Below are 24,023 nucleotides of genomic sequence, written 5' to 3' on the forward strand. Positions count from 1 at the left end.
GAATGTCCTTCCCATGACATGGTAAGCCCTTTGGAGAGCGACATTGTATTCACCACTTTAACCCTACTACCTGGCACAATTTCTGGAAAATAACAGGTGCCCAATATTTTTAGTGAATTCAGTCTCAGCTCGCTATCACTAATGATCTTTGTAGATTATTGGTGAGACACAATTTTTAATGAATTACATTTTCATCATCTGTACAACAAGGGGTTTGACTTGAACATGACCTCTACAGTCCCTTCAATGATTCTATGAAATGACCATGCAGAAGTCAAGAATATAAGCTGTCTCCTTCCACCCTCACCACCACCACCCCAAGAGGTTGCAAGAAGAAATAAAAGAATGATCCCATACATTCATACTGACTAAGAAATGTGTTTTGCTGTTTTCTTTCCTTTTTAAAGAAATCCATTTATTAAATAGTGCAACAAATTTGTATTTGGAAGAGAATTCAGTTTGTTGGCTGCATATATGAAGCTGGAGCAAATAATGTTCAGTTAAATTCAGCTCCCTTCCATGATGGGTAAGAATATGTAAATATGTGAGATACAAATGCATGAGTAATTTGGTAGTTTAGATTCTGCTAAGAAAAATGCCAAAAAAAGAAAGATGGGCCTATTGTCCATTAATAGACACATATCTTAAGTAATTTTCAAACTACTCTCCATCCTTAAACAACGTTCATTTTATTTACTTCCCAACCAATAACAGGAAAAACAAACTTACTACCTTCAAAATAATTACAAGAAATCATATTCATTTTTACATATAGGTACATACCTTCACATATAACATATCACTCATTTGAATAAACATATACAAGCCAGATTCCATTGAAGTTGATCCTTGGCAGTAACAAAGTACAGAGGGTAATAAACAAAAGTAGCAAACATGCAAGTATATGACATCATGGGCTGTATTTTCAAAAATATAAAAATTGTCTTTTGAAAAATGTCTTCTTAGGTTTTTATTTAAATTTATAACCAAAATGAAGAAAGTAGGTATAAGTATAAAACAATTGTCTGAACCCAGGTTATCTTATATTTAATGATTTTGAATTGTCTAAACAAATGTTTATTGTCTAGCTCAATGGTCACAGCATCAATGAACTTATTAGAACTTTCTAGGCACGAATAACCAGGAGTCCTTAGAGATTGTTGAACACATCATGGAAACAGAATGTACAATTTATTTTTTAATTCCAAACAAACAAAATTATTTTCTCCATTTGGTTAATAAACTAGGTTTGTTTGCATCGCTCATCGCAAAGTAGCAGTTCTATCAGAAACTGGAGCACCAGGTTCAGTAAGGAAAGACAGGATCAGTATCTAATGTCTAAAAGCAACAATAACCAAATGGCTTCAAAATGGGCATGCTAACCATGGACCGCCTGTAATCAGCACACAGGGATGTGTCGTCATGACAAAGGTTCTGTTTCCGGGAAAAGGTATCATTTCATTATTCCTGACAACATAGCACAACATCTAAGTAATCTTTTATCTCTTCAAAACTGTGGCGTTTCATCTTTAAAAGATCATCAACTTTAAAGATGAAACAAAAAGCAGCCAACTGGCTCAAACACCCAGTAGGCACATATACACGAAGACACCCATACACAACTCTTTTTCTCTTCACTAAACTCTTTAACAGTAAGAAACATTTGTAAATAATTTAAAATTCATTAATTTAAAATGTTTCTGTTCTAGAGATGTTAAATATTGCAGAATATGATTAAGGCTTATGATTCTAACATCATTATGTGTCCCTTCATGATTGATGCCACGCAGTTGAATTTACAGTTCCCGTTGCCACTTTGAAACAAGGTGATTGTAAATGCACTTGACTCCGTTGTCCTCTGGCAGTAGACAGGCATAAGCTGCGCCCAGTTAGGCTATGTCCCAGCATTTCAGGAACCTGGCACAACTGCTTACATCACAATTACAATTACCAGACAACCTGTGGGTACCCATTTGTTACTGAATATTTACCCTGTTTGTTATTGGTGCACTGTATGTACCTACAACGGAGGTTCTTTTTAATGGAGATTCTTTATTTTCAAGCATAAAAGTACAGAAAAGTAAAAGGAAGGGTTCAAAGGAAATTGTAAAAATTATTTATTAAAAGGAAATGCCTGCTTAAAGAAGTTTATGCTCAGGTAATTCTCAAATATAATAATTTAGTAATTTAAACTGACTTGAAATGTATGCTTTATATTCCAAATGTGTTTACTTATTCACAGTGCAATATTTGATGATGCATCAGAGGCAGTCCATTCTTCCATATTTCTTTCCAGAATATTTAAAACCACGTAGTCCTGCTGCTTTGTCAGAAAAAGCATCATTTTTATGCATGTGAATGAGTTGTATACAAATATTTGGTAATGAAACATGCAGTGGAGTAGAGAAATTGAAATTATTTCATCTGCCTCCCCAATCTATAGTATCGATTAATTCTTTACTTTTAAAAAATAGTCATATTTTGTGTGGTTATGAAGCTTACATAATGAAGTATAGGTAATATGTCCCAAAGTAATCTATTGCAACAGGTATAAGAAATACAATAATGTATGTGTAAAAGTGACATTCACTGAAGGCAAAAAAGAATCCTACATGATTTCAATATTCCATAAGAGGATACAATTAAGGCAAACCCTCCAATGATAATATTCAAATGATTTATGTAAATTAGAAGGGTCAAATTCTTCTCTATTTACTCCAAGTGAATATTAGCCTAGGTACCAACTTGTACTATGCAACAGTCATTTGATAATAGTAATCTAGTAGTCTTGAAAGAGTTAAATCTTCCAAACAGTCTACAAAGTAATTTGTACCCTGAAAAATCAGGCGCAACTAATTAAATTTTGGGGGCAGAAAAAAACATAATTAGCTAAAGACTTTCTCCTTGTTAATACTACAGTGAGGAAACCCATGGTAATATCCAGAATGCTTACCAGTCATCTACAGTGAGATTTCATTAGAGAAAATCTGGGTCTTTGACTTTGATCTTTATCGGTTGCTTTTTCTTTGTCAATATTTTAACTAACTAATTTTCTGATGGTCATCAAGAAAATAGTTCAAGATTTTAATGTTACATAACTGATTTTCAGGTGAAATACTCAACTTGGCAGACAATTTTTAAAGGGCACCGTTTCTATTTGGTATTTTTGTTATTGTATAAATTAAGAAATAAAATTCTATAAAGAGCAACCATGCTCTAGAGTTACCAACATAGTAATTCATCCTCAGCATCAAGAAAAAAATGTAATGCATTTCAAAAAGAGTTCAGTTAACATGGTTAATTTTTTTAAGGTTTAGTTATCTAAAATGTGGCATGCTAGCTTAAAATGATCTCTACTCTTGGATAAAAAAAAAAAAAAAGCTGTAGTGTATTTACACAATGGAATACTACTCTGCCATAAAAAGGAAGAAAATTTTACCTTTTGCAGCAGTATGGATGGACCTGGAGAACATTACACTAAGTGAAATAAGCCAGTCAGAGAAAGACAAGTACCATATGATTTCCTTCATATGTGGAATTTAATGAGCAAACTGAACTACCAAGCAAAATAGAGACAGGCTCATAGATAGAAAGCAGGCAGACAACTAGGGAGTGAGAGTGTGGGGACAGAGGGATTGAGCAAAAAATAAATAAAAAGAGAAAATTCATGGACATGGACAACAGTGTGGTGATTTCATGGGTGGAGGAGGGTGGGTGAAGGTGAAAGAGGGTATAGAGAGGGAAAATGGTGATGGGAAAAATAAAATAAGAAACCCTTAACAATAAGAGAAATGATTTCTACTCTTTAATATTGGTTCTGGCTAGAATTTTTGCACGTAAATTACTTGGTAGGTAAAGTTTGAGAAATAACACACATATGCACATGCATACCATCACCATCACCCCATAAGCCATAATTTAGTGTCCCCAAATATGCTTGATGAAAAGAATTATCAGAGGAACGTTTCCAAATAATGGATCTAGAACTTTCCAAGGAGATTCTGATTATCTAGAGATATTAGGAAATGTATTCAGATCACTGTTTTTTTTTTTATGTGTAGAGCTGTAAATCACCAACTCATTCTAGGATGAGATAGTTTGGTTGAAGAACTTTAAAATACAAGAACACGTTGCCCTAATTTCCTGCAAAGCACTCTATGTAATAAACCTCATAGTGGTCCCAAATAGCTACTTGGGGCAAACTAGAGCCACTGTTTATAAAAACATAGTCACTCGTGGGTTTTTTTCTTCTAGGCTTTCAGTTTTATTAGGGCAATCAAATACTAAATTAATTATTGAAGAATATTGTTTTGAGATGGGGATAAATGAAAAACTTTCTGACTTAGATATTTACTTGCCCAAATAGATTGTCAGTATGAAACACATTCAGAAACCATATCTAAGAATCTACAGCTCTTTGATTCTTTGTCATTTTTTTAATGAACTAAGATGCCAATTAATCAACAGGGAACAATTCAGAACAGCCACTCAGTGACATGATTAACAATGACATTCAGTGACAATAAGCCAAATGTCTAATAAGGTCACGTAGAGTTTTATATGTAACTATGGCTTTGAAATAGTATGGTTGTGAACAACTGATAAAGCGCTCTGTCATTTAGTTAGCTCTTTATCTAGTTCAATGTGCAACTTTTAATAGAGAGCGGCAAACATTTATGATCATGACTCTGGCTACCCAATGCGAACACTGCCAGCTGAAAACGTTGTAGGGGTTGTTGTTGTTGAGTTCATCGCTGATTTATTTTCAGCCTTTCATTGTGGAAAGAGTCACTCATTCCACTTTACCCCATTTTGTTCCATTTACTCTTATAAATAAAACACAACACTTGTTTTCCTACTAAACATCTTTAAAAAGTGGAGGGAAAAAAGCAATTATGACATTTATGGCATTCATTTGCAATTTCAAAAAGTGTTCACACTTTTTCCATTTGCATACCATCAGCATTTTTATTTAAAAGTCCGCCTTTCTGTCCTTGAACCATCGTCTTCAGTTAACATACCGCTCTGTATTTCTCTTGATAAGAACCGGAGACTTGTTCAAAAGGCTGATAACACCTTCCGTCGCTCAGGGAGTATAGAGACAACCTCTTAAGAACACGGGTTGGGTTTTGTTTTTTCCAACCAGTTTTCCTAGACATCTGTCAAGAGGGAAGCAAACATGACCTTTAGTAAGACCGTGAGCAGGATTCACGTCTTGCCAGCAACGCTTTGTTTTTCAAACGGAGTCCACCTTTATGAGGTGGTTGTTGGTCCTTAACGGCGAGGGTTTGCATTTCACCCGGCCTGCCCCATCGTTGGTGCTCTCCACAAAGAACAGCCTGGCTGTACACAGGGAGACGATGATCCTCCGGTACTCCTTCCTGAAGTTCTGGTTCAGCAGCCCGTAGATGATGGCGTTGAGGCAGCTGTTGAAATACGCCATGTAGTAACTGGCCACGAACAGCCACTCTGGGATCCTGGGAACCATGCCGGCGGGGTCTGAGGCCACGGCGAGGCCGATGAGGTTCAGGGGAGCCCAGCAAATGGCAAACAGCACGAAGACCACGAACATGGTGACGAAGTTCCTGAAGTCCTGCGGCTTCAGTTTGGGTTTGTGGTCAGGCTTCACCCTCCGTCGGACCTGCAGGACCAGGATCCAGATTCTCAGGTAGCAGAAGACGACGATGACCATGGGGACCAGGAAGTGGAAGACCACCACGGCGATGGTGTAGGCGGAGCTGACGGACTGCGCGAAGGTGCAGGAGTAGATGCGCGGGTCGTACTGCAGGGTCCCGATGCGCAGGTTGGGCGCGATGGCCGCGAGCGTCAGGATCCAGATCAGCAGCACGCAGCAGAGCGAGTTCTTGTTGCTGTACAGCCGGTCGTACCGCAGGCTGTGGCAGATGTAGCAGTAGCGGTTGATGGCGATGCCCGTGATGTTGAAGATGGAGCCGATGACGCTCAAGCCCATGAGGAAGCCGCTGACTTGGCAGTGCAGGTAGCCGAGGTTCCAGCCGTCGTGCAGGATGGACGTCAGCACCAAGGGGTACGGGTACACGGCCACCACCAGGTCGGCGACCGCCAGGCTCACCACAAAGATGTTCCCTGCGAGAGAAGGATTTGGAAGATGCAGCTTAACACCAATAGTTCGTGGCTCGCATTCGTTTTCTTTCGCGGTTATTTAAACACGGAGCTGTGCCCGGCCCGCATGGCTCAGTGGTTGAGCGGAGACCTATGTGAACCGGGAGGTCAGGTTTCATGCCAGGTCAGGACACATGGGGCTTGTGTCCCGCTCCAGTGTGGGGCTTGCAGGAGGCAGGCGATCAGTGATTCTCTCTCACCATGGATGTTTCTCTCTCTCTCTCTTCCTCCATCTCTGAAATCAATAAAAAATATAATGAAAACTGAACTGTTTTGCAATTTGGATGACTTGACATCGCGGCACCTATGGTTTATGAATGATGGAGGCTACTTTTACCAGGAAGTGAGCCCATTTGCTGCCCTTATCGGGTTAATTCCATGGCTCACAATTTCTTACAGCCCCAGAGCAAGGCATATTCTATCTTCAAAACTGTTGTCTTGCAAAGTGTTGTTTTCTCAAGTGCTTTACGGCCTTGAGTTCAGCATACTCCTATCCCATTGTCCACATTACCTGAGAAACTTCGTGTCATGTTAGTTCCCCAGCTAGCCATGGCTTCCTTCAGTTCCAGGCCTTCTACCCCTCTCAGTGGTTCGCCAATGAGCCTCTAATTCCTGTTCCTGGAGAGCAATGGATTCGTGTCCATTGAGTAATATTTAAGAGAAAAGAGGATTTCATCCTCAGCTGTCTGGGGGAGAATGGGCTTCAGCCCTTCGTAGCTGTCTCATTGGGGCCGGGGACATCATCTCACCAAGTTCAGTGTCCTCTTCTCTGAGATGGGAATAATGAGAGTATCTCCCTCAGAAGGGAGGATGACGAGGGGGACGAATGAGGCCATCGATGTTCAGTGCTGAGCAGTACCTGTCACATGCTAAGTGCTCAGTAAGTTGATGCTGGGATTCTACAGCTCTCTCACTTCACTCCATGGGAAAAGGTAGAAATATTTTTGGGTGTATAAAGAACTTAGGGTACAAAAATTAACCCTAAATATTCAGATTAAGTGGTAAATTTCTATATGAATATAATAATGCAACACATTTTAAACTATAAAAAATAACTCTGGCCAAATTGTATGAGATGTTTGGCAAGTACATCCTTTAGTTTATAGCTCATTGGACTTTGTCGCCATTCCTTGTGCTCTGAATGGCCTTTCCTTAACTTTTAAAATGCTACCCATTTTCTCAAATCGACCTTAAATAAAAATCACCCCAGATTTTATTTATTTGCCCAACCACATGGCAGCACTTCCTCTTTTGAAGGTTCCTAGATCCTTTTATTTATATCATTTTAATTTATAGCCTATCTAATAAAGAGGAAATATGCAAATTGACCGTCACGCCATCACAAAAGATGGCAGTGCCCACAATGGAGGTGGGGTTTCCGTGACACAAGATGGCTGCACCCACAGTGGAGGCCAAGTTCCCATAACAAGCCTTAATGAGCAATCAGCAGGGACCTGAGGCTGTGTGAAGCCGGGCCAGGGTGGGGGACCTGAGGCCCCGCCCCCCCTCCCCAGCAGGGCTTGATGGGGTATCTCAGGCTGGGCCCCCCACCTCGGGGCCTGGCTGGGGATCTCAGGCCATGCTCCTCACCCTGGTGCCCGGCCTGGGGAACCTCAGGCCATGCCCCCTGCCTGGTGGGGCTTGACAGGTGACCCCAGACCACACCCCCCACCTGGCAAGGCTTGACAGTTGACCTCAGGCCATGACCCCCACCCAGCAGGGCTTGACAGGAGACCTCAAGGTGTGCCCCCCACCCCAGCCTGGGCCGGGGGGCCTCACGCTGTGCCCCCTGCCCAGCGGGGCTTGACAGGGGACCTCAAGGAGTGCCTTTGCCCCAGTGCCAGGCCGGAGGACCTCAGACCACGCCCTTCGCCCTGGGCCAGGGGACCTGAGGCCATGCCCCCCACCCCAGGCACCTGGCTGGGGGATCTCAGGCCACACCCCCCACCTGGCGGGGCTTGACAGGAGACCTGAGGCTGCACCCCCCACCTGGCAGGGCTTGATGGGGATGGGACCAGCTGGGTCTGGGTCTCGCATGATTTTGAGGCACACACAGGTGGGTCGGGACTTGACTCTGGGTCCCGTGGCACGCCCCAGACTCTGACAGGAGGAAGATTTTCATATACATTTTACTAATTTTCTTTCATCTCTGACACTTCTATTATAGAGAAAGGGAAAATAGCAATATTAAAATATTTCTTCTAATTAATTCCCTTTTAATGTGCACAAATTTCATGCACTGGGCCACTAGTTAAATTATAATAAATTCCATTCAATAGAAACTTATTAAGTGCATATGATAGGTGCTGGGGAAACAGGAATGAACAGACAAGAGATCATATGGTCCTTGATCTTAGAAAAACAAACAAAATTAAAATAGAAATAAAGAAGTACATGAGTACATACAGAGAGTGAAGAGGCATCAGGAAGAAAGTTAGCTAGACAGGTGGGGAGAAACATGCCAGGAGAGGGACTATATGTTGTGTCTTTTATTCTACTAATTTGTAAAGGTAGCTTTCCTATGTTTTCATACTATAGTCTTCCTCATATTTTTATCCTGAATAGTAGTCAGATGAGACTTTTGCTCAAATGCTTGATGAAGTAAATTAAATTGTCATCTCCCAACATCTGAAATAAAATAGCTTTTGTACTTGAAGTTTCTATATTATTTGATTTCCACCCCCCAAAAAAGGCAAGGTTTTGCAACTTAATTAGGAATTTTGGATAAATTGTCATAAAAATAACTTCTTTCGAAAGTGGTTATACTAAGCCAAATTAAAGCAATAAAAGCAAATTTTGTTTTTCTACAGATTGATTTCAAATTCCAATGAAATATTTAAATCACAAAGTGGGCATATTTTAATAAATGTTTAACTCAACATATTTAATAGTTTAAAAATAACTATAATATGTGAGGGTGTGGGGCAGTAGAAGAGGGTATGGGGAAAAATGGTGATGGAAGGAGATTTGGATTGGGGTAGTGAACATACAATACAGTATACAGATGATGCATTATAGAATTGTACACCTGAAACCTATATAATTTTATTAATCAATGTCACCCCAATAAGTTCAATTTTTTAAAAAATAATATATGAAATTCAGCTACAAAACAAATAATCATCAAAATAGTACATTTTTACCCAGATGGTCATGATGACAAACTGGCCTAAACCAGATTTATTTTTGAAAGAGCTTATGCATAAAATCACAAATGATGTCATAGATTGCTTTCATGGCTTTAATCCTCTGTTCCATTTACTTTGTAGTAATTATGCTTCTTTTCTCTTCAAGTAATTATATTAATTAAATCATTAGTTTAATTTTCTTTGAACTAATCTCATTTACAAGTGTTCGGAGAAAAGAATTAAGCCATAGCCTTTATGCAGATGTGATGATCAGGTAGCTCAGGTGGAAGCTTTATCACATTTGCTTTGTATGTGTGGAGTGTGTGGGTGTGTGTTGTGTGGGGAGGTTATTTTGTTTGTCTTTTTCCCTCTTCTATTCCCCCTGCCATCTAATATATATTAGCAGTTAACCTCACCTCTCAGTATTTCTGTTACAGGATATCTAATGGGGACAGGGATTCCACTAGAAGAATAATGAAAATCATGCAAAGATGAATAAAGAGACAGTGTTGTCTTTTGGGGTGAGGGTTAGCGTGTTTTTTAGTTTTCAAGGACAGTTGCATATGTTGGGGAGAAGCATAGTTATGATGTTTCCTTTATCTGGAAGTTGAGTATGGTTAATGGAGATAGATATATGAATGCCAAGTTGCCAAGGGGTGGACTGTGGTGGGTTTGTATTGTTTCAATTTAGCTAAGCTGGAACTACCCTTCCCAGAATTTTCTTCCTGTTGTGTTGACATGATCCAAAAAGGAATGTTGCATAGGATTTGGAAGGTGGAAGTGAAGCAGAAGTCACATTTTTTCTTAATGCTCAGAAGGCTCAATCAGGGACTAGGCACTGTGGCATCTCCACATTAATTAGTGACATCTTAGCTAGGTGAGAGTGCAAGAATTTCCTATCCTTGGCCAGATGCTCATCTTTAATCAGTTATTTTATTGCTTTAAAAAAGAATTCCATGCTCTGCAGGTCTCATGCTGACTTCCGTTTGAAAGACTACTTGTGCATCACTTTGCTGCTATGTGATTACAGAGAAATTTGTCTCCCAACATAATATTGCGCCAAGTTTGGGCCTTTAAGGTTTCCACCAACAATATTTGCCTTGTTTTTAATTAGGTAGTAAGTAATAATAAAAACTGTTCAATGATTTAACCCAAGGATATTCGTTTTCTTCTGCGTGTTCTTCAAAATGCTGGCGATGGGAGCCCATTACTACAAGCCTGGCCTCTAGTCTGTACATTCTCTCTGTTTTATACACCTTATAGTAGCTGCTGCTAATGCCCTTCCCAGGTCGCCTTCGTCAGCATAGTGCATTTATCTCTAGAATTTGGATGAGTGTTTGGTGCTTGCATTTGGCTGAGCTGCACCTTTGCCCAGAGATTTGCCCTGAGTTGCACAGATAAGGATGCTCACTGACAGTAGAGTAGAAAAGCCCCCTTGCCTCAAATGGTGACAACTGTGTGGTTCGATTTCTGCCCAGAAGCCTCCGCCTCATGGGCCAGGCCAAGTCTAGGCTTCACAAGAGAGTCCATCCTTGCTTGACTCTCCTATGCCTTCGCCTTTTCTCTTCACTTCCTTCAGGTTCTTCGTCAGAGCCCTCCCTCAATGAAGTGTGAGTACTGCGCCCCCAGCCCTGCTCTCAGCTTGGGTTTCTAGGCAGCCCAAGAGAGACCTTCAGTTCTATGATGAGGTTTTCTAAAGAAGTATTTCTCAGACCGTATTACTTTCTTCCAAAGATAACAAACGGGACAACGTATTATCCTCAAGTAGCTATGCTTTGTCTCTATTCTTGACTAATTTCTTTGAAGTTCTCTCACTAATTCTGCCTTATGTGTGCTGTAGCTTTCACTTTCCCATCTATTACCTCTTTTTCTTTCATCCTGAGGTAACATTTTTAAAAAATTCTCATCACCACGTACTTTGAGCTCCAGCTACCATCATTCACCAACCAACTTTCAAATTTCTTTTGAGAGAATTCTGTTATACAAACGTGTTTGTAGCATATCTTTGTACTCCGTGTTTCAGTTTTATTTGAAAATTAAAAGACAAAAATTTTAGAAGTACCATGGGTCCTGTTTTCAAAGTAATTTCTTTGAAAACAGGAGCCATGTTTTATACAAGCTTAACACAATGTCTTGCATTTTGACAAACAAACCAGAATTTTCTGACCATTTATGTTCTGTCTTATACTGTAGATATGCAATAAATATTTATCTAAATGAATATTCAATTCAAGCACCAAAAGTGCTCAATAGCAAAGCAAGCAAGAATCATTTTTAAGCCATAAGTTCAACAACTCAAATTTACTCTCAACAGCCTGAATAATATTTAGCACCAAGTAGATTTTCTTCCTCTTTCTTATTCTTTTTTTTAAAAAAGACCAAATTCTTTGATATGATTACCCAAAGAAAATAGCTCTGGAGAAAAATTTAGCTTAGAACACCTTGATTAGAAAGTCCAGAAGTTTATTTCTCATCTGCAACATTATTAAATTTCACTAAAATTTCTTAAGATAGCACATAGAGCCCTTACCGGTTTGGCTCAGTGGATAGAGCATTAGCCTGTGAACTGAAGGGTCCCAGGTTCGATTCCGGTCAGGGGCATGTACCTTGGTTGCGGGCACATCCCCAGTAGGAGGTGTGCAGAAGGCAGCTGATCGATGTGTCTCTCTCATTGATGTTTCTAACTCTCTATCCCTCTCCCTACCTCTCTGTAAAAAATCAATAAGATATATTAAAAAAAGAAAAAGACAAAAAAAGATATCACATAGAGTCCTCAGGTTTCAGGTCAACTTGACTCGCCAACCTTTTTAAAAGATGAAAATGTTAGGATGCTGATTAGGAACCGTCATTAGAAAGGGAGTATATAATACTATATTGATGATACCATGTAGAGTTCTGAGCATACACAAAATCTTTCTGAAAACACTCCACTAATTGCCTCTTTGGTACCCTAGAAAATCTTGAGAGTGTGTGTATTTCTCTTATACTAGTATAAGATAGGGCATTGCTGTTAGTGAGGCAACTTAAAAATACTTAGGAAATATAGGGAGAAACTCAGGCACCTTGTAAAGATCTTACTATTCACCACAAGTATTCTATTAATTTCAAAAGGTGCTAATAAAGAATGAGCAGAATAAGCTCCAGATACTCCATGCATATTTAAAAGGACCTCTAAGGCAGATATTTTTCAAAGCAGGTATTTAAAACAACAACAAAAAAAAACACAGAACCATCGAATATTAGTAGAAAACAAAAGCAGGAGGTTTACTTTAGAACTATTTTGTCTTTGGTTAACTTTCAAATTTTCCAAGAGAAAAATGATTCTGAAAGCTAGCAAACACAAACTCTATCTTATCTATGATTAATTTAATGCTGGAAAGTGCTACTTTCTCAGAAGATGAATAGCTGGGGAAGCCAAAAATCAGATCCAAATCCAACCATTTATCTAGGAGTCTGAAACCACTGTCCTAAGGTTTCCAGGGGAGTCTGGCAATTATTTTAGCAAATTTGGAAAAATTTAGGGTTCCATAATAATGTACTACACAGGCCAGGGGGGCGGGGGGAAAGGCATAAAACTTTAAACAATTGCTAAGCATGCAAGGGTTGTGAGGAGGTCAATAAAATGTCTTAAAAAGTAAAAAAAAAAAAATAGCTTTGAAATAATAATTTCAAATATCATGGAAAGCTACTGGAGGGAAACATCAACAGGGTTAGCAAGCTACTATCAAAGTGGAGATTATATTAAACACTGACTTCATTAGCTTGAAACCATTTTCCAAGTCTGTACATACCAGTTTGGTGATAACTTTTTGAATGGTAAAATCCTTGTCTGAGAAAGTTACTGTAATTTCCAGAGCTGATTTATTTTTGTTCTCTTTAGGAATTTTATGAGCTGATTTATTTTTGTTCCTTTTTTAAAATTTATTTTTCAATTACAGTTGATATACAATATTAGTTTCAGGTGTACAACAAAGTGGTTAGACATTATATATTTATGAAGTGATGACCTTATTAAGTCTAGTACCCACTGATACCACACATGGTTATTACAATGTTATTAACTATATCCCCTCTGCTATACCTTACATCACTGCAGCTATTTTAATAACTAGAAATTTATAATTTTTTCTATTACAGTTGACATTCAATATTATTTTATATCAGTTTCCGGTGTACAATATTGTGGTTAGACATTGGACAAAAAAAGACGTGGTACATATATACAATGGAATATTACTCGGTCATAGAAAAGAATGAATACTTGCTCTTGTGACAACGTGGATGGACCTAGAAGGTATTATGCTAAGTGAAATAAGTCAGGCAGAGAAAGACAGATACCATATGATTTCACTTACATGTGAAATCTAAAGAACAAAGTGAATGAACAAACAAAACAAAAGCAGATTCATTGATATAGAGAACAAACTAAGGGTTACCAGATGGGAGGGGTTTGGGGGCTGGTTGAGAAAGGTAAAGGGACTAAGAAGTACAAATTGGTAGTTACAAAACAGTCACAGAATGTAAAATACAGCACAGGGAATGTAGTCAGTAATATTGTAATAACTATTTATGGTGCCAGGTGGGTTCTAGAATTATCAGGAGGATCACTTTGTAAGTTACATAAGTGTCTAACCAGAACTGATTCATGTTAAATTACAGAATAGCTTGGATATTGAAATAATCAGTCTCTCAGAATTTGATAATTAGAATTGCAGCCCTACTTGCTGTGGGGAAATCATATTTATTACAAAAGGGAAAACAGAAACATCAGAGAATTTGCATAATGTCACAGAAGAAAGTTAGATCCTAAATCTTCATTTTCTGACTGATTTTACTTCTTGCCATTCATATTGTCCACTTACTTCAAAAAGGTACATTCAAAAAGAAATGAGCATTTAGAAAATAAAAACAACCTAATAAGGACTAATCATAGAATGCTTACAAATAATAACTGAATAATACCATTATTTGCATAGTATTTTATAACTTCAAAGTGATAGGCAGATAGATGGGTGCATGGATGGATGGGTGGGAAGAATCTAAGTTTATCTTCCTAGCATCCATGTGAGATAAGTACACCCACTGGACAGATAGAGAAACTGAGGCTCAGAGAGATTGAGTAACTGGACCCTAAACATACTCCTAATAAAGGTATTGCAGATATAAGACTCAGGCTGGGTCTTCTAATTTCAATTTCCCTGCTCCTTCCACTGTACTGCACTGGCTTGTGTTCAGAGATAAGAAATACTGAACCCTTGTCTGTGAATTTGGGGTTTCAGTTTTCTTATCTACCCCAGGAGGATGTTATAAGGACAAATAAAACAGAATGTGGGAAAGTGCTTTAAAAGCTGTAAATTGCTTTTTGTGGAAAAGTACAAAGCACTAGACATTCTAAATTTTAAAAAAAGTTATTTTTCTACTTCATCCACAGAAATAGAAATAAATCAGCTGTCTGTGATAAGTGTGAGACAAAGTGAAATTTGCCAGTCTCCTGCTTTAATTTTCTCAAGTTTGAAAAATGTTTCAAACACGAATTAATGAATAAACTTAAAAAATAAAATTGTAAGATTAAAAAACTAAATTTCTTTAATAATTGGTATTGCTTTGATATGGATCCTGCAATATATTCATATTTTAAATGAAAATGTCCACTAAAAGATGGCCAGCAATTTTTGCAAAATTAATTATACACTAGAACAATAAAAGGGGGCTTAAGTTTTATCACAAATGATCTAGAATTATAATTAAGGCGCCAGAACAGATTATTAAGGAATACTGCATATTAGTTCCAATTGCCTATATCTCAGATCTTAGTACTCTGTTACAATTCCACTTATCTTATATCTGATATCCATGGATATAAAATACATCACAGAAAAGCATCATTGACAAAGAGAAGAGAATATAAGATGCAAAATAAATCTTTATTTAAAAAAAGAAAATTACTCAAAGGATAAAATGACTCAAAATTATTGTCCAAATGCATTGGCTTCATTTCTCTCGTGGGACTTGGGCAACTGGTTCACATATGGATATTTTACTTTATTTTATGTTTTTGTGTATAATGGTCCCACAGAGCACTGGTTTTTAAATCACCAGTATACCATGTGACCAGCCACATTGATGACTTTGATATAGACATCCCCAGTTGATATTGCAGGAGAGACAGTCTGATAATTTTAGAAACATTTAGATTATTGCATCTGCCTCTGAACACCTAAGTGAGTGTGAGGTGCTCACCCCTGTGAACCCTGCTGATCTTAGGTGGGTATTGTTGCAGACTGAATGGCGAGGTTGGCTGCCTATTTAGGCTGCTCTTCCTGAATGATGACATTCTGAAGGTTCACTACAGACCTGGGAGAAACTATCTCTCTCCGTGTTCCACCCAGAGACATGAAAGTCAGCCCACTCAGAAGGATTGCTCACACTCATACACCGTTAGTCAACTCATCATATGCATCCCCAGCTCATCCTACCAAAACTCATGTGAAGCTGCCTGTGTCCCAGAGAAGTGATCCATCGTTTCTCAACCAGAAAGAGTCCACCAAAAAAGGCTTGACTTATGCTGCATTCCATGTCAAGAAGGAAAACTATATGGGACATTTCTAAAACTTGAAAACATTCCTTGGGAAGTAAAACAGGGAAACCAGATGTCATTATGAGATATTTGTCTCTACCAGATATGTTACAAGTGAACTAGATAGTTGAGGGCACATGAGGTTCACTTTCATAGGGACCCACTCTCCTAGATCTATGATGCTTATTATCATTATATACACATTAGAGGCCCAGTGCACGAAGTTCATGCACTGGGAGGAGGGTGGTCTCTCAGCCTGGCTTGCACCCTCTCACAGTCCGGGAGCCTCAGGGGACATCCAACTGCTGGTTGGATATCCTTAGCACTGCTGCGGAGGTGGGAGAGGCTCCCGCCACCGCCCCTGTGCTCGCCAGTCATGAGCCCGGCTTTTGGCTGAGCAGCGCTCCCCCTGTGTGAGTGCACTGACCACCAGGGGGCAGGTCCTGTGTCGAGTGTCTTCCCTCTGGTGGTTGGTGCATATCATAGCAACCAGTTGTTTCACCATTTGGTCAATTTGCATATTAGCCTTTTCTTATATAGGATATGTCATTATATCCACAATTCTCCTTATTGCTAGTCAATTTCATAGCATTATAATCTCTAAATGCAGAATGAGGTCACAATCATGGAAATCGAAGGATACTAGACTTGGTCCCGCCCTATCATTTTGCTGATGTGAAGACAGTCCAGAGAGATGACGACTCATCTGCAACCATTAGCCACTCAGTAAAAGAGCTCGGGAGCCCAGATTCTGGGTTTATTCTGTGCACAGGCTCCTTCCACACTTGCCCACAGGATCTGCTATGTTTGTCCCCAACACAGGAGCACTCAACTGATGAGCAGCCGCATATACTTCTTTCTACTTATTTCCACCTCATCTCTGATGCAAAATTTCTCCCACGCCCTCCCTCCCCCTCAGCATCATGTCTTGCCCTTGAGCAATCTCCTGGCATCTCTGAGTTACAAGTGTAGCTTCCCCTGGTCCCTTCTACACCACTCTTTCCCATTCTCCCAGGGTCCCAAGAGGCTCAGGCATCAAAACTCAGGGTGAGGCAGGTTGCTATCAGGGGCTCACAAGTCTCAGTGACCCAGCAATCCTGAGCATTATTTCAGTCATAGTCCTGGTTTGAATGATTTTGTGGGCTAGCTTAAGAAACAAAATATCAAATATTCTTTTAAGAAATCCATAAGTGAAGTTCTAGAGTATAACATGCTTATAACATCATTAAAGTACTTGTAAGTCCTGCCCAGCCGATGTTGCTCAGTGGTTGAGTGTCAACCTATGAACCAGGAGGTCACAGTTTGATTCCCAGTCAGGAAATATGCCCATGTTGTGGGCTTCATCCCCAGTGTGGGGCATGCAAGAGGCAGCTGATTAATGATTCTCTCTCGTCATTGATGTTTCTATCTCTCTCTCCCTCTCCCTTCCTCTCTGAAATCAATATATATATATATCTTGTAAGACTTGTTTGTTGATGTACAAAAGACACAACAGTCACAATCAGGAAACAGAAATACAAGTGTGACCTCTACTAAGAGATTGAATATAATTACGGTAAAGAATATTAGAGGCCAAGGAGCAAGAAACAGACAAGGGAGGAGAAGACAAGAGAAGGCAAGGGAAGAGAGGGGGAAATTAAGGAGGGGAAAGAGGAAACAAAAGCCAGGGTACAGTAAACGGAATGGCCAAGGGCTCAATCAAGGTAGCTATGAACACATGCAATGGGACCCAGGCTGGAGCATTGATGAGCTGATGGTGGGTGTGGCCAGGGGTAATGGAGAAGTCAGTGAGCCTCAGCTGTCATGGCCTTGGCAATGAACACAAGCAAGAGTCCAGTTTAACACAGGCAACAATCTGTGTGTGGACGGTCACAGAGGAAAAGTCCAGGTTGGTGGTTTTCAGTACTTAGATTCGGCCTAAGTTCTAGCTCACGTTGTGGGTAATAATACTGCCATCTATCAACGGCCTTGTTTCAAGTCATTTCTCAGAAGTGATGGTCACATAAGTACATACATACATAAAATTTCATCCAGCTGCACACTTCTGTTTTGTGCACTTTTACTGTATGTACATTATGCTTCACTTTAAAAGTGATATTTTCAAGGAGGCATGCCTAAGACCTCTAAGCATCTTAAAAACTTTTTTTTTTAAAAAAAAAAGCGTAAACTCAGATCTCTGAGCCCCAAAGTCTATGAGAGCCTCTCTGAGCGCTAACACAGGAGGGATATAGATAACATTTAGTGTAGACCTGAAAGAAACCAGTGCAAGAACAGCATAACTCAGTGTCCAGGGTACTGTCTTACAGTCATTCTGGGGAACTTTTTTTTTTTTTTCAATATTGACAATTTAGCCCACTGTGCACCAAATTAAAAAAAATAATAATAAACCACTTAAAAAGATAACTTTCTAAAATAGGATGCCCCTGTCTTCTGAGGCAGAACACACTGTCCGTGTGTTAATGGCTGACGGTCATATGTAATAAACACATTATTGCACTACTGTCCCTTTTTCAGGAACAGTTAATGGTGAGCAGGTGTTTTCTGTTGTTATTGTTCTCTTCTCTTCTCTTCTTTTCTTTTCTTCTTCATGATGTGCCCACAAAAGGTTGTGCTTGTTCAGTTTTCCAGACCTGTTTTAATGAGTCTATTTCAATCTATGCTGTTTGGCACATGAGCTGTTTTTTAAAAATGCACCAATCTTCCTCCTAATTGACGACAATCTATGGGGAACTAGCCGCGCCGTTTCATGGAACTCTAAGGCAGAACAAATCAAGTGGATGAGAGCCTGCTACTTTTTACTTATTTCCATTTATTGGCCATATTCTAGATACTAGTAAGTTTGGTTGCCAGGTAATTGAATTTTGAATAGGTAAGTTATCATCGTACTCCTGCTTTGTTTTTAGTGAAAGTACTAAAGTAGGACGTAATATAGAAAAGTGCGCAAATCATGTCTACAGTTCAATGACTTTAAACAATGGAAGCCGCCCTTGTTAGGTGTACCTGCTTTATCCTGGTCAAAGAATCGATCGCCAAGCATCAGTTTCCACGTGCAAACTATCAAAGCGCCCTTTCCCATCTGCAACCCCTGCATCACTAGGTAACTGCAACAATTGCGGGAGGCGAAAAGGTTAGTTAGCTCCTGCTGTACTTGACAAATGTAGAAAGTGAGGCTTTCTCAGGTGCCAGGGTGGATAGCAAGGACATGACACCCAGTGTTCCAGGGCAGGAATCCTCCCATTATTCTATGGAAATTACTCAGAAGTTACAAATAGGCTAGTATCCACGCGAGGTTCAAATTTCGGACAGGAGCAGAGCAGACTTCTGCCAGCACCGAAGGCTCTGGTGGTTGTGTGGAGCCTGTATCTGTTCTAACCAGTGTCCCTGACATACATGCGCCTGTTAAATATTTTAAATTTCTTCCCTGGAAAATCAAATGTCAATGGGTTCCTTTAAGCCTTAAAGTTTAAGGGAAGGACAGGGGCATACATAATCAGCAATTATACCAGATTCCCAAAGAGAAATCCTAGTTCAAAGCTTAAGATGCCTTCACATTCTTTCTTTCTTTTTTTTTTTTTTTTTTTTACATATTTTTATTGATTTCAGACAGGGAGAAGGAGAGAGAGAGAGAGAAACATCAATGATGAGAGAGAATCATTGATCGGCTGCCTCTTGCATGCCTTCCTACTGGGGATCGAGCCCACAACTCAGGCCTGTGCCCTTGACCTGAATCGAACCCGGGACCCTTCAGTCCACTGGTTGACGCTCTATCCACTAGCCAAACCGCTCGAGCCACATTCTTATATTCTTACCTCATTTCGTCCATTCTCTTTTCCATCGTTTCATCCTTAATAAGATAAATTTGATAGAAATGGAGGGGCTGAACAATAGTATTGAATCCACTATCTCCGTCACCGTTTAAAACTACCATCCATCCAAGCCTCCAGTGCTTTGAATTGCAACAGTGGAGCACCTTAATACAAAATCCCGATTGCAAAAGTCGCAAAGGTCCAACGCTGCACAGGCTGAGGCTCCCTGTGGGTCTTCCACTAGCTCCAGGGCCGCAGTGTTGTACAGACTGCCCTATCAAAGAAGCGCCAGCAGCTCTGGCCGGGTCACTCAATTGGAGCATCCATCGGCTCCTACACCGAAAGGTTTGGGTTCTATTCCCGGCCAGGACACACACAATCCTCAGTCAGGGCATGTACAGGAGGCGACCAACTAATGTTTTTCTCTCACATTGATGTTTCTCTCTCTCTCTCTCTCTCTCTCTCTCTCTCTCTCTCTCTCTCTCTCTCCCTCTCTCTCATTCTCTCTCTCATTCTCTTTTTCTCTCAAATCAATAAACATGTCCTTGGGTGAGGATAAAAGTAATTGCCTAGCAGCCCTGGTTGAGTGGCACAGTTGGTTGGAACCCCGTGCTGTACACCAAAAGGTTGTGGGTTCAGTTCCTGGTTGGGGCACACACCGAGGCTTTGAGTTCAATCCCCAGTCGGGGTGTGTCCGGGAGGCGACTGGTCAGTGTTTCTCTGTCTCTCTCTCTTCCTCCCTTTCTCTCTAAAATCAACGAATATGTCCTCGGGCGAGGATTTAAAAAAAATTGCTTAGCAAACAAATAAAATACAAAGCAGTGGGGAAGCAGGACTTTTTCATAGTTCTTTTCCATAAACTAGAAGGAAAATTGTTCCAGGAGTGTGAATTTCTTTTTAAATGAAAGGATCTATAGGATGCAAACTCCCCAAATGCTGCAATTGTTGATACGACAAAATAGAGGGAGCTTGGGAGCCACGTTCTGTGAATCAAACCCAGGCCCCACAATCTGTGTCCTGTTCCTTCTCTTAAAGGTGACAGTGGCACCCACCACAGGCTGTCCTGAGGATTCTGTTAGCATGGCTCCCTTCCCTCCCTTCCTTCCTTCCTTCCTTCCTTCCTTCCTTCCTTCCTTCCTTCCTTCCTTCCTTCTTCCCTCCCTCCCTCCCTTCCTTCCTTCTTTCCTTTCTTCCTTCCTGCCTCTCTCTCTCTCTTTCTCTCTCTCTCTCTCTCTCTCTCTCTCTCTCTCTCTCTCTCTCTTTCTCTCTCTCTCTCTCTCTCTCTCTCTCTCTCTCTCTCTCTCAGGGAACAAAGGAATGCACTGGACAGGTCAAAGCCAAAGTCCTCTTATTAAGCCCTAATCCAAGGAATCAAAACAATCAATAAAGCAACAAGGAGAGTGACAAGCAGATTAATATATAATCAGAGGGAGCTCTCCCAGGATCCAGAGCTACAGGGGGCAGAGGAGACCAGCAGGACCTCGCCTTGGAGAGAAAGCAGGCCTTCCCACCCTCTGCTCCTGGGGTGAGAGATCATTCTCATACCACCCTCACAGCACTGGGTGTTCTCATACCCTTTCATCTTCTCCTTTAAATCAATTTATTTAAACTAAAACAAACAAACAAAAAACCAATTCACCCATCCCCCAATCTCCCCACCTCTGGCAACCATGAATCTATTCTCTGTATCAATGAGCTTGTATCTATTTATAGATTCCACATATATAATAGAGATCATATATGGTGATAATAGAGATCACCTTTCTCTTAGCATAATGCCCTCGAGGTCCACCCATGTTGCCCTAAATGACAAGATTTCATCCTTTTCAATGCCTGAGTGACATTCCAATGTCTATACCCCACAATATCTTTATCTGTTCCTCCACCAATGGACACTTAGCTTGTTTTTGTGACTCAGCTATTGTAAAAATGTAATAAACATGGGGGTGTAGCTATCTTTTCAGGTTAGTGTTTTCATTTTCTTCGGATAACTATCCAGAAGTGGAATTGCTGAGTGGTGGGGTAGTTCTATTTTTCGTTTCCTAAGGAACTGCCACACTGTTTTCCACATGAGCTAAACCAATCTATATTCCTACTAACAGGGCACAGTATACCCTCTTCTCCACATCCTCGCCAACACTTCTCATTTTGTGTTTTTTTGATAATAGCCATTCCTAACAGGTGTGAGGGGATCTTTTATTGTGGTTTTGACATTGAGGATTTTTTCATGCACCTGTTGGCCATCTTTATGACTTCTTTGGAAAAATGTCTATTCAGACCCTCTGCCCATTTTTAAATTAGATTGTGGTTTTTTTGTGGTTTTTTTTGGGGGGGTGGGGGGTGGTATTTTTTTGTTTGTTTTGTTTGGCTATTGAGTTGTATGAGTTCTTTATATATTTTGGATATTAGCCCCTTATCAGATACACTAGAGGCCTGGTGCACTAATTCGTGCATGGGTGAGGTCTGGCCGGCCTGCCTCTATCAGGCCGATTGGGCCGGGCCAGTGGGGGAGGGAGAAGGGGACACGGGAGGTTGGCCAGCCCTGCCCCCAATTGGGGTGGGGGGGGGGGCTGATCAGGGGCAGGGCCAGCCCAGGGGCAGGGGCTGTGGGGGTTGGTGGGCGGGCTCTTCCCCAAATCGAGTGGTGGGTGATTGCGGGTGGGGCCAGCCAGAGGGAGGGGCCAAGGATGGATGGCCAGCCAGTCCCTCCCCCTGGTCAAACTCCCTCCAGGTGGAGGGAACAATTTGATTATTAGCCTTTTATTATATAGGATTCTTAAATTATGTATTGTCTCAAGCAACGTAGGCAAAATGGGAGGGGGGGTCCCTCCCAGCAAGGAGTTAAACAAATTTAGAGCATTGATCAACTACCTGGTTAGAACAAAAATATTCCTGTTTGACGAACATGTAAGTGCGAGGTTCCTTCCCTCCCCATCCGCTCCTCCACAAGGTTTGCATCTCATCATCCAGCAGAGGTCTGACCACCCAGGGTCCTCTGGTGCATCCTCAGGCTCCCACCCGGGAGAAGCCAATTTCAACCCCTTGCCTGGAGGGAAAAGCAAGTGTAACTCAAGCACAGAATTAGCCTTCGTAGTATATTACAGGTACATACACTGTCTATCACAACAATTCCTGCTTTTAAAGTGTAAAAGTATTAAACTTGGAGGAATCACTCCAAGCTTGGTTAGGAGCTTCTGTTGTTGTTTGTTTGTTTGTTTGTTTGCAATTGCATGCTAAAAACTGAAAACTACTTCTGACAACGAAACTAAAATAATTGCACTATCATTTTGCCAACGTATTTTCCTCCTATTTTAACAAAGCTGGGAACATTAAAGTCTATGGAAAACCAAGCAATCGGTAGCTGGTTGGTGGCATTTGAAAGGGCTTTTTGAGGGACTTCCTGCAACCTTTAAGGAGTGCCTCTCGATTTCATAAACCTCAGAAACTGAAAACGACACAGTGGGGTTTTTCTCTAAAATAAAGAGAACCTGACTCTGCCCAGGATGGCTACCCCCGCAGGGGCTGAAGACTTCTTATTGTTTTAGGGGAGAAACACGCACACACACACACACACACACACACACACACACACACACAACATACTTGACAGGCAGGTTAAAGGGAAGTAAGCCAAACGGGCTTCAGTCTCTAATAGAAAAAAAATGACTCCAAGTCCCCAGTTTTTAAGAAAAAAGAATTTAACTTTCCTTAGGAAAAGCCAGCTGCCAGCTGAGGGTGCTGCGTGCTGGACAGGTGGCCAGAGAGGTGAGAGGCTGCCGTCGGGGGGAAGCTGGGGGCTGCCCGTCCAGCCTGCCCGGCCCCGGGAGCCCCTACCTGCGTTCCTCAGCTTCTTGTTCCGATACACGGACAGGATGACCAGGAGGTTGCCCAGGATGTCCACCACGATGGTGAAGATGAGGATGAAGGCCAGCGTGGAGGCCAGCCACGAGGGGCGCGGCCCCGCCGCCCCGCCGCCGCCGCCGGGCCCCTGCTGGGAGGCGTTGAGCAGCGCGCTGCTGTTGCCCTTCATGGTGCCGCCCGGCGCGCCGCCGGGTCGCCCGGCCATCGCGCGGCCCGGGCAGGCGACCCCCGCCCCGCGTTCCCTGCAAGTGGCCACCGCGCGCGCGATCCACCTGTGTGGCTCCTCCCCGCCCGCCCGCCCGCAGCCGCTCTCCATCCCTGGGGCTCCTTCGCGGCCGCCCTGCCCGCCCCACGCCTCCCGGCGGCCGCGCTCCGCACCTGCAGCCCCGGCCCGGGGGCCCCCGCCGCGCGCCTCCGGGCTCCCGGGACTGGGGGCTCCCTGCGCGCAGCCCGCACTGCGTGCCCACAGCGCCCCCGTGCGGGCGGCCCGGGTCCAGCCGCCTGCGCTCC

General features: G+C 41.5%; 1 protein-coding gene across 1 annotated transcript; it reads right to left on the reverse strand.

Moving 5' to 3' along the window:
• Positions 1 to 5,236: 5,236 nt before the first annotated feature.
• On the reverse strand, positions 5,237 to 23,718 carry MTNR1A (melatonin receptor 1A; the record flags this gene model as incomplete). The annotated part of the gene is made up of 2 exons (XM_081084162.1): positions 5,237 to 6,105; positions 23,487 to 23,718. The coding sequence occupies 2 exons, from the start codon at positions 23,716 to 23,718 to the stop codon at positions 5,237 to 5,239; spliced, it is 1,101 nt and encodes a 366-aa protein (XP_080940288.1).
• Between the last annotated feature and the right edge of the window lie 305 nt (positions 23,719 to 24,023).

The sequence above is a fragment of the Myotis nattereri genome, assembly GCF_964212035.1.
Source record: "Myotis nattereri genome assembly, chromosome: 2".
NCBI lineage: Eukaryota > Metazoa > Chordata > Mammalia > Chiroptera > Vespertilionidae > Myotis > Myotis nattereri.